The 11,909-nt window shown below is 38.9% G+C and overlaps 1 protein-coding gene across 1 annotated transcript in view; it reads left to right on the top strand.

Moving 5' to 3' along the window:
* Positions 1 to 5,746: 5,746 nt before the first annotated feature.
* TBC1D8B (TBC1 domain family, member 8B (with GRAM domain)) overlaps positions 5,747 to 11,909 on the top strand; it is a 112,193-nt gene continuing 106,030 nt past the window's right edge. Inside the window, exon 1 of the mRNA XM_006889896.1 lies at positions 5,747 to 6,039. Coding sequence (XP_006889958.1) covers positions 5,910 to 6,039 — 130 coding nt within the window. The 5' untranslated portion in view covers positions 5,747 to 5,909. The remainder of the gene's footprint in view (positions 6,040 to 11,909) is intronic.

An 11,909-nucleotide genomic window follows, 5' to 3' on the forward strand; every position in this document is an offset into this window, starting at 1 on the left:
GCCTTTGACAAAATCCAACACCCTTTTCTGATTAAAACACTCAACAAAATAGGATTAGAGGAGAATTTCTTCAACATAGTAAAAAGCATATATGTAAATTTGAGAGCAAACATTGTTCTCAAGGGAGAGCGATTAAAGACATTCCCCTTGAGAACACGAACTAGGCAAGGATGCCCACTATCACCTCTCCTATTCAATATCGTATTGGAAGTCTTAGTTATAGCTATAAGGCAAGAGAAGAAAATAAGAGGTATCCAAATTGGCAAAAAGGAGGTAAAATTATATTCAGATGATATGATAATATACTTAGAAAACCCTAAAGACTCAGCAAGAAAACTACTGGACATAGTTGACAAATTCAGCAAAGTGGCAGGATACAGGATCAACATAAAAAAAAGCAATTGGATTTCTTTACAGTGACAAAGAAAATACAGAACTGGAGCTAATAAAAACAATATCCTTCACAATAGCTAATCACAAGATCAAACTGTGGCTAATCTTGACAAGAATGGGAATTCCAGAACACCTGATTGTGCTCATGTGAAACCCATACCTGGACCAGGAAGCAGTCCTCAGAACAGAGGAAGAAAAGACTGCATGGTTCAAAATCAGGAAAAGAATGTCAGGCACGAGTCCTGTCTCTATACATTTTCAGTCTATGTGCAGAACAGATCATTCTGGAGGCTGGACTTTATGAGGAGGAATGTGACGTCAGGATTGGAGCAAGATTCATCAGCAAACTACCTTGTGCAAATGACACAACTTTGTTTACCGAAGCTGAGGAGGACCTGAAGCACTTGCTGCGGATGGTCAAGATCTGTAGTCTTCAATGTGTATTGAAGCTCAACACCAAGAAGACAAAAATTCTGACTACTGGGCCAATTGGCAGCACCATGATAGCTAGAGAAGAGATTAAGCTTGTCAACAATTTCAGCTTGCTTAGTTCCACAATCACCACTCTTGGCATCAGCAGTCAAGAAATCAAAAGACAAATTTCACTGGGGAAATCTGCTGTCATGAATCTTCCCAAAGTGATAAAAAGAAACGATGCCTGGTTATTATGGTGTGCCTACTTCAGGCCATGGTCTTTGCAATTTCTTGCTATGCATCAGAGAGAATGACTGGGGCTGGCAGAAGAATTGATGCCTTTGAGTTGTGGTGCTGAAGAAGAGTATTGAACAAAACATCAACTGCAAAGAAAACAAACAGGTCTGTCCTGGAGAGGGTAAAACCAGACTTCTCCTTGGAGGCAAGGATTTTGAAGCTCAGTCTCACATACTTGGGCATGTGACCAGGAGGGAAACACTCCTTAAGGACATCATGCTTAAATGGGTGGAGGGACAGCACAGCAGAAGAAGACCCTGGATGACATGGATTGATATGATAACTGGGGCAATGGTGTGTTGGAGTCTCACTGACTGGCTCAATGCAGAGTAGAGTTCAGAGCTATTGTGTATAGAGTTGCTATGAGTTGCAGGCAACGTGTTGACACAAAACAACAGCAACAACTAGTGTCTTAGAGGTAAGGAGTTGTGCTACCAATCAAAGGGCATATGGTTTGAATTCACCATTTACTCCTTAGGAGAAAGATAGATAAATCTCCTCCCATGTGATTTACTACCATTGAAAATTCATTGGAAGGTCAGCTATGAGTTGGTTCTGACTCAGTGGAATGTAATATGCCTGTATTATATTAAACGTATAATCTTGAGTGTATCCCACTTGAATTTAAAAACCATCTGAAGAACAAGTTTGAGGCCTTGAACACTAATAAACAATTACCAGATAAGCTGTGGAAGAATATCATCCATCAAGAAAAGGTCATTACAAAGATGAAGGAGGAAGAAAAGAAAAAAATAGATGTTAGGGTCTTCCTTCTATGTCTCCTTTTAGGGAGGGAAATCTGTCCAATTGGGGATGTAAGTTCCTAATAAAATTACTATTTTACTCTCAAAAAGAAAAAAAAAGGATGTCAGAAGAGATTCTGAATATTTTACTAGAATCCTGAGAAGCTAAAACAAAGGGAAGAAATGGTGAAGTTAAGAACAGAAGGTTTCAAAGGCAAGCTTGTGAAGACAACGCAAAGTATTATAATGAAATGTGCAAAGAGCTGAAGTCACAAAATCAAAAGGGAAGAACTTGATTTCCATTCCTCATAACAAAAGAACTGAGGCATAAATTCAAGCCTCTAGTTGCAATACTAAAAGATGCTATGGGCAAAATCTTGAATTATCCAGGAAGCACCAAAAGAAGATGGAAGGAATACATAAAGTCATTGTACCAAAAATAATTGGCTGACACAGAACCTTTCAGGAAGTAGCATATGATTAAGAATCAATAGTAATAAAGAAGGGCATTCAAGCTACTCTGAAGGAATTGATGGAATATCAACTAACATATTTCAAAAGATGCAGGCCTAGATGTACTCACCAGATTGTGCCAAGAAATCTGAAGGCCAACAACCTGGCCAATTGACTAGACAAAGTCCATATTTATTCCCATGTTGATCCAACAGAATGTTGAAATTGTTGAACAATATCATTAATGTCACATTAAAGCAAAATCATGCTGAAGATTACTCAAAAGTGACTAGAACAGTAACAACACATCACATGGGAGGAAATTGTTGTTGTTATGGGCCTTCCAGTTGAACTGACTCATAGCTGACTCTCCTGGGGGTTTTCAGAGGTTGTGAATCACTCACAGGTAGGAGATTGCTCATCATTCTCCTGTGGAGCCTTGGTGGACTCAAACTTCACCCCTTTGGGTTGACAACTCAACTTCTTGCCATTAAGGCAGCAGAGTTCCCTCCCATGCGATGTACAGCCTCTGAAAACTTGCTAGAGGGTTAGCTATGATTTGTTTCAACTCAATGGTGCACAATAATAATATACTTGGTCAAGGCTTATGACCCTATAGCAGAATATGTAGGGGGTTAAATTAGCCACCACAACTACACACCGAGCTGTGTTTTTTATACTATGTCGTCTCACATACTTTGAGCATATTGTTAAGAGGGATCAGTCCTTATAAAAAAGGACATCATGCTTGGACAGGCAGAGTGTCATTAAAAAAAGAGGAAGATCTTCTACGAGATGGATTATCAAAGTGACAGTATCAATGGGCTCAAGTATATCAATGATGAGGATGCCACAGGATAGGACAAAGTTCAGATCCATTCTTCATAGGGTTACTATGAGTCATAGTAAAAACACTTAAATATAATAACCAACCAACTCAGTGTGGATCAGGGACCTAGAAGTAAAACCAAAGACTAAAATTCATCAGAGAAAAGCTAGAAAGAACTCTAGAAGCCCTAATCCACAGCATGAATAGTCTTCCAAGCACAATGACAAACCAATAACCAGGAGAGAATAAAATAGATAAATGAGGCCTTCTAAGAATCAAATTCCTATGCACATCAAAACATTTCTCTAACAGGTTAAGAAGGAAACCCACAGACTGGGGAAACCTAATTGGCAATAATATAGCTGATAAGTGACTTATATCTAAAATTTATAGAACACTCCAGCACCTCAAGAAGAAAAAGGTAAACAATCACAAAATGGACACAGGATATGAATAGACACGTCACCAAAGAGGACAAACAAACAAACAAACAAAGATAGCAAACAAACACATGAAGAAATGTTCAAAATCTCTAGTCCTAAGAGAGATGCAAATCAAAACGACTATGAGATATCATCTCACCCCAGTAACAATAGCCAAGTTCAACAGGGCAGCAAACAACATGCTAGTGAGGGTGTAGAGAGATTGGAACACTTATTCACTGTTGGTGGGAATATAAAATAGTAAAGCCAATATGGAAGGCAGTCTGTTACTTTCTCAAAAATTTGGAAATTGAAATACCATTTGACCCAACAGGTCCACTATCAACAATATACCCTAAACAAATCAGAAATATGTTTCAAACAGATGTATACACACTCATGTTTATTGTTCCATTATTTACAATAGCAAAGAGACGGAAGAAACCCAAGTGCCCATGAATAAATAGGTGGAAAACCATGTATATGTATGAATATTACACAGCACTGAAAACCAGTGAACTCATAAAACATTACACAACTTGAGGAAGCCTGGAGGACATTATGCTGAGTGAAATATCTCAGTCACAAAAGGATAAACACTGCATAACATCACTTTTATAAAATAGAACAGACATTTGGGGAAAGAATGAGTAAAGAGTGGATAAAAAAGGAAAACCGCATTAGAACAGATGAGGGGAAGAACTGTCTGAAAGGAATATATGATAAGGCATTATATGTATGAGAACAATCTGAAACAAGGGGTACATTATGGGGAGGGTTAGGGGAGAAGATTGGGGGAAGAAAATGTTCAGCAATGAAAAAATTATAAATATTGTACATAAAAAAGAGAAGTGCTAGTCTTCAGACTGTTTTTATTCACATATGACAAATACATTGTTCAGGCTGCTTAGTCAAGACCTTTCCAATTTTAGAGCTGGAGCTGCTGTTATTTTCCAAGAAATTCTTGGCTATCAAATGAATTCTCACTTGAAAAATCTTCATTATTTTTTTTTGTTCTCTGCTATTTTATTTTTTTTTCTATTTTCATAAAGCTGTATAGAAGTAATCTATCTCAAGTGAGTTTTATTTTGTTTTGCTGTATTTTACATAAACCTAAGCTGGAACTCTGCTGTTAACTTTGCCACATGTCTGAAATATTTTTGCTTCTCTCTTTTGAAAGAAAATTCATGAGCCAGAGGAGCAACCTGATTGAGGAGTTAACTCTTGGCTTTTCTGAATCTGTGTGCTTTAGACTGGATGAATTGTTGGGGGCCAGGTAAGAAAGGCGACGAATTAATTGTATGCTGTCCCAGAAAACTAGGACTCTTACTAAGCTATGAAGTTTTGATACACCTTGACAGTGAAACGTCATTAAAATAAATTTGGGTTTGGTAATACTGGGGTGGTGGTGCAATGTTTAGGTCTAGAAAAAGAAAAGCAGGATAAAAAAATTCTTAGGACTTATTACAATAGTAATAGGGGCAGTGAAGGGGGGAGGGGAGAGATGCAGGGCTTAAAGGAAACTAGCTTTTGGAGAAAGTATAAGTAAAAAATGCTAAATATAGCCAAGAATTTCAGAATTAGAAAAGGAATAAAATAAATTTAATTATTTAACGTTAGAGAAGTCATCTTACTCGTTTATGCTTTCGTTTACTAATGTGCAAAGTGAGGAATAATATCTACTTCATAAGACTTCTTTGAAGATCATACAAGAAATCGTCTTAGTACATAGTAAGTGCTCACTAAACGTCCATGCTGCGGTTCCTTAAAATGCGTCCTGTTCATTAAAAATCCCAGAAACTTCTGGGTTTGGGTGGGTTGAGATTTTTGGGTTTTGGTTTGGGTGTTTGGGGTTTGTGTTTTTGTTTTTGTTTTCAATTTAGCACCCTCAGCTGTAAAAGGACGGGAAAGCACCCCTTTTAAACCTGGGGCTAACGCTTACCTGAACAATAATAAACCTCTTTAAACTTTGGATAAGCAAGTGCACTTAACTAGTGGCGGGACCTGCTTTGAAAGCACCCCACCTGGTCCTCGAGCCGGTGCATTGTGGGAAATGTAGTCTGTGGCTACGGTGGCGCGAATACAGACAAGGAGGGTCAGAAACTACAAGTCCCAAGAGGTGAAGAAGCGGGACTATTTCCCAGTCGGGCGGTTAGTGCTGTGGGAGGGAATTGGCAGTCTGTCTGCCTACGTGGGAGAGAAGGGAGGGCTGGGGGGAAGTGTGGAGAATCTGAACCTGAGCCGCTACTGCCGGAGGAAGGTTTGGTGGGAGGAGAAGTAGAGAAGAAGACACGGGTGGAACGTGAGGTAAGGAGGACATTTAGGTTGCTCCTCCAGGGGGGCACAAACTTCTTCACGATGTGGCTGAAGCCCGAGGAAGTGCTCCTGAAAAATGCCCTGAAGCTGTGGCTGATGGAAAGGTCCAACGACTACTTCGTGCTGCAAAGGCGCCGGGGCTACGGGGAGGAAGGCGGAGGAGGGATCACAGGTAAGCTGTGGCCACTCCACCTGTCCCGGGCACTGTCCGCCGTTAATGGGTGGGGAGAAAAACAGTTACTCAACGCCACCGCACCTGACTCTAAACCACCATTCCATTGCCCCCATTGAGTCACTGGACAGCGGTTCCTCCTTTGGGTGGGGCTGACAAGGGGAGAGGGGTTTTTTCGGGGGCCAAAGGGAGAAATGGGTACCCGCCCTTTTGCTTCCACTGGAGAGGGGGTGGGGTAGGAGGGAAGGCAGAGGGATTGGTGGTAAGAGTTAGACTCTGATGAGTCTCTTTAAGGCTGGTGAAAGGTGTCAGTCGACTGTGGTAAACTTAACTTTAAAAAGCAAAACAAAAAGCCTATGCTAATATAGCCAGCCCTGTGCGAAGCGTAAGTGTATGGGGGAGTGGACGGGGAGGCGTTGAGGTGATTAAGGAGGAGCCCTAGCCAGATCCTGAGTATGGGCTTCAAATAAGAAATTAAAGAGTTGGCGATGAGAAGAGTGAGAGAGTGAGTGTGTGTGTGTGTGTGTGTGTGTGTGTGAGAGAGGGAGAGAGAGAGAGAGGGGGAGAGGGAGGGAGAGAGAGGGGCAGAGGACTTCTCCCTATTCAGCATCTTTTACTTTGTTCCCAAGTTTTCAGTCCCTGTAATAAAGGCTATAAGGCTCTTAACAACATCGGAATTAATTTCCTTACTCCATGTCTGACGTTGTCCCTCCTTTCAAAGCCCTGATTTCTAGGCAAAGCCAATAAATAAAGTTTCACAGTTCCTGCCTAGCCCATCATCCTGCCCACAGTTTTTCTATTGGGGGGGCGGGGAGACCAAAGCAGAACAAAAAACCCACCAAGAATTGTTGCTTGACCAAGTGTTTAAAGCCTTCTGAGGATGCTATTCTGAGACGATTCATCTTGAGTGAAGCATTCAAACTTCTGGATGTTAGGATTCAAAAGAGCTCATTTTTTGTAACCATTTCTAGTTTGGTGTTCTGGCCTTGAAATGGTGGAGCAGACATCATTTAGCCAGTGTGAAGCAGTGACATCAGGAAGGGGAGTAGAGGCAGCATTAGATGATATTGTGGGGTGAGGATGTGAAATAAATAAAAAGGCCCGTAAGATTGTTGTGTATTGTTTCAGCAGGAATTAATTATTTTTTATAAAAATTAAATGTCCTGTGGTTAGTTATAACAACAAAAATATTCGTAAGCCCAGCTTACATGTATCAATAATGCCTACAAGGCTAAAAACCCTATGCTAATCTACTTTTTGAACCCACTAATGAGCTCAGGTCAGAGATGACATTATTATCCAATTAATTAATAGCTTCGCACCACATGGTTTTCATCTGCACATAACTACAAGCAAGGGCTATTGTTTTGTTGAGCTGCCAGTGCTGATTTTGCCCAACTTTCTAGTGTTTTAGCTACAGTATTGTGGTAATTAGTATTTATGAACACATATCAGTAGTTGTTTTGAGATCATATGAATTAATAATTAAAGGAAAAGGAGAAAAGATCAAAAAGGGCTTCAGCTAGTAACATTGTGATTCGATATGTTGTTGTTGTTATGTGCCGTTGAGTCACCTGCGACTCATAGCAACCCTGTGTACAGCAGCCTTAAACCCTGCTATATCCTGTGTGGATCTTCTTGTCTCTAACACACCTACCTCCATTACACCAGTCACTGAATCAATCCATCTCATTTGATACGTTGTTCTTGTTAAGTGCCTTCGAGTTGTAGGCGATTCATAGTGACCCTATGAAGAAAAGACCTAAACGCTTGTATAACTTTCATCCTTTCTCCAGGTTCATCGGGTTTCTAGAAGCAAGCTATTTCGGAAGTGGATGCCACTCCTGCTTCTAAGTTTGTTTTAATTGGGGTGCTCCACCAAACACTGTGCACCATGGGTAACCATTATCGCAGTTGACACATCAGTGTCACAGTGTTCAGCTTCACAGCAACCATGAGTTACCTCTGTACAGCAAGTGGACAGACCAGGGCTATACGACCTAGATGAATGTTTGACCAAAAACAATTAAAAACAGGCTTGAGGACCGCGGATTAAAGTCACCCACCTTTGGCTTGGGAGCATCACTTTCTGTCCACTAGGCCAACTGATCAGAGTCTCTATGCTGTTGTTGTTAAGTGCCATCAAGTCATAGATGACTCATAGCGACCCTATGAACGAAAGACCTGAACACTTGTATAACTTTCATCCTTTCTCCAGGTTCATAGGATTTCCAGAGGCAAGCTATTTAGGAAGTGGATGCCACTGTTGTTCAGCAACATATGAGTCACTGCCCTCTAGTCGGAACAGACTCATAGCTGACCCTGTAGTGAGTTTTCAGAAGCTGTTAATCAAATAGGCGGAGATAGACGATCTTCCTCTCCTGGAGCAGCTGGTGGATTTGAACCACCTGCCTTTGGGTTGGCAGCACAACTCCTTATGCACTAAGCTACCAGAGCTCCCCATTTTGTTGTTAATATTCTTAAAGGAAATATTATATTTATGCAGTTTATAACTATATCATGCATATATTGACAGTAAGCATTATGGAGTAATCTAATTGATCTGGTCTGGAAGAAAGTCCTTGACTATACTGGGTCACATCAACCCTACTGATGCTATTGTGTCATATACTGCTAAGAGAGGTGAGCCAGAAAATCTGCATTTTTCTACTATGCACATCTCTTACCTGCTAGATTACATTCTACAGATTCTTTCCTTATTCACCCCTAAACATCTATTATGTGCCTCATGGAATGCAAAGGTACAATTAAGATTCTGGCCTTGCCTTATAAATGCTCCTAATATGGATTAACTAGAGAAAGTTGAGCTTGGATGGGGTTTCAGGGTGGGCAGGAGGAGGAGGAAGACTGACTAGGAAGTCAGGCAAACAAATGGTGATTAGAACGAAATGATTGGTAGAGTTGAGCTAAACTTCATGAAAGAAGTGACTTGCTTTCCCAGCTTCCAAAATGGTGTCTCCCTCACCAAAGTCATGAGGAAAAAATGGAAGATATAAGAGTCAAGTCAATATTTGTTAAGATGATGATCAACATGTTCTTGATTACCTGGTGCAAAGAGAAACCTAAGGTTCTACAGGACGCTTTCCTTTTTTTTAGATCTTGCAAACCCTGTTCATCTATCCCGTTTCTAACAAGACCTTGAAAATATGGCAACAACATTACGTTAAACTTGATTTTTTAGTATTTCCTGACTTTTAAAGGTTAGAAGTATTATTTTGCAGCTTGTTCCATTGACTTGTTGCAAGTATTTTTCAGATTAAAATTTGACAATTTTCCAGTTATTTAAAGTATGCCTTTGAGTTAATTGAGAGTAGGTCAGAATATATTTAAAGTAGATCATAGCATTTTGGGGCTCCATCATTTTACTTGGCCAAGGTTTTTGTGTTTTGTTTTTTTTCTTCTTCTGGAAACATTTCAGTGTTGACCAGTTCTTTTTTGTAAAGTGACTCTTTGCATTTCCACCATCTTATTTCTTTTTTAAAATTTCTTTTTATTGGTTTGCATACAATGGTTTGCTTTGGCCAGAGTTTTTACAGTGCTCCTACTGAGAGAACTAAATTTTACCTTGTACACCTGTATTCTTGAAAATTAATAGGTAAATAAAAGTCTTGCAAATCAAATCACGGATATAGTATAAAATTATTTTTTTACCTCTTGTAAGTTCCCATAAATTAATCACACCCTGTTTTCTGTGTTTGAATTTGAATTCAACAGGCTTTCTGAAAGCATAGGCCAATTCTCATCTACTACCTTTTACCATTGCACAGATCCCTAGAATAAGAGGAAAATCTGTCACACGTTTGGTAACCAGCCATAGCACTATTTTTGCACATCCTAGTCACTTTCTAGCTCTTCATGATTGTTTTCCATGTGATTTTGTTGAAATGCTTGAAACTGCCACATGAGACCTGCAATTATATTCCATCCAAATCAAACAGAAAGGTCCAGAATGGAGCTGGAACGAAATGCTCCATTTCAGGTTTGTTTGGCTCTTTTTGGTTCAAGGTAAAAATGTGTGCAGTGATTTTCATCACTATATTCTTAAAATTGTGAGGTCAAGAGCTTTGTTAGGCTTTACCACAAATCCACATTTGAATTAGTTTGCCCCAGGAGATTGAATGTGTGCCAGCATCATGTATGCCGTTGTTCACTTTGATGAAATCCAATATTTTGTGCTATTCCTTTAAAAGATTAGTTTATACACTTTGTGTAATGAAAAAAAATATAATGACCATCTAGAAATGATAATAACTGTACTTTTCTTTAAGATTTCATTTCCTTGCCATGTGATAATTGGGAATAACTACTAGCAATGTAATGACTTTAGATGTGGATTTGGGGAAGCTAGTTGAATACTTTTTTACTTTATAGTGGAATTGGTATAACATAGAAGCCTAATATGAGTAAAGCTTTAGACAAGTTTGAAAGTTTCAGTTATAATATGTCCTTTTTTAAGTTATTTAAACACTCCTGCTGGCTATTTAATAGATGCTTCACCATTTGCCTAAATTTATCTTACTTAATTGTTCTGGTTCACGGTCAGGTGTACTGTCTTGTGGGTATTTTTGTTAGAAGACTGTTTGTTTTTTTTTTTTTTTTAAAAGTCATTTTCCTTCATTTGGGAAAATAATTCACCCTTTTGGATTCTTGCAGTTACTTATATTATCCTTTGCTCCTCCTGGCTGATAAGGGAAATGACTTTTCCTATGACACCTAAATTTAGCATCTGGTTTTATATAATTAAGAATAATTTATGCATATTTGACTTATTATGCAAAAATCAATAATTTGTTCTGCTTAGCGGATGGGAGCTCCTACATGGATGGAATTATGGAACTACATTCCATTAAATATTTTAGTGTATGGGACTTTGGAAGACCTGCCAATCAAAAAGCCTTAACTTAAGTAGTCTATTGGGAATATTTTCCTCTTTAGTTCTCCATATTTCAATAGTGTAAGCAGTCTCTTGCACATTGGATTGAGAATCTCCCTCAGGAGACTTAGGTAGTATGAAACATAACTAAGAAATACAGTTTATTCCAGTGGAAGATTTTTAGACATTCCCTTTCCTCTTTTCTTTAATCTTGGCATCATTTTGAAATGAAATCATCTGTAGAAACTAGAGCATGATAACATTTGAAATAAGATTTTCATTTCAAAATGTTTTATGATATTTATATAAGCTTAACTATGTAAATGATTTGTCATAATTAAACATATATATATTACACAGTAAAGTGGCCTTTTGGAAAATAGAAAACTTTTCCCCTCTTCTCCCTACCCCCTCATTCCTCCTCACAAACCTCAACTCTAAAAGTGTAAATGTTAAGTATTTCCTAGCAAAACATCCCTGCACTCCATCCTCAACCAGAATCTTTTAAATTTCTGACCTCTCAGGTGCCTGCTTCACTGCTAAGAAGACAATGCCTAAATAGAGGCCATAATTTCTTTTAGGTAATAAAAGATATATTCTCCAGTGAAAGAATAAATTATTATTTGGGCTTATTAAAAATAAAATCTCCTCCAGTAACTGCGAAGAAAGGCAGATTGCAATGTCTATTTCCCCCCTGGAATTTTTATTCCCCTGAAATCAAGCAAAAAAATCAATTTGCTCATTCCCTTTGAATGAGCAAATTGCAGTCTGCAAGGAATCTGTATGATATGAAAGGTTAAGCTAGCTCTCCTGCTAGCCAGAAGGGAGCTCTGGTGGCCTAGTGGGTAAGAAGTTGTGCTGCCGACCCAAAGATTAGCACTTCAAATTTTCTAACTGCTTTGTGGGAGGAAAATTGGCAATTTCCTGTGCAAGTTAAAGCCTCTGAAAACCTGTTGGAAGGTCAGCTTTTTTTTTT

This window comes from Elephantulus edwardii, unplaced genomic scaffold (assembly GCF_000299155.1).
Source record: "Elephantulus edwardii isolate Elephantulus edwardi_28Jun2011 unplaced genomic scaffold, EleEdw1.0 scaffold00083, whole genome shotgun sequence".
Taxonomy (NCBI): domain Eukaryota; kingdom Metazoa; phylum Chordata; class Mammalia; order Macroscelidea; family Macroscelididae; genus Elephantulus; species Elephantulus edwardii.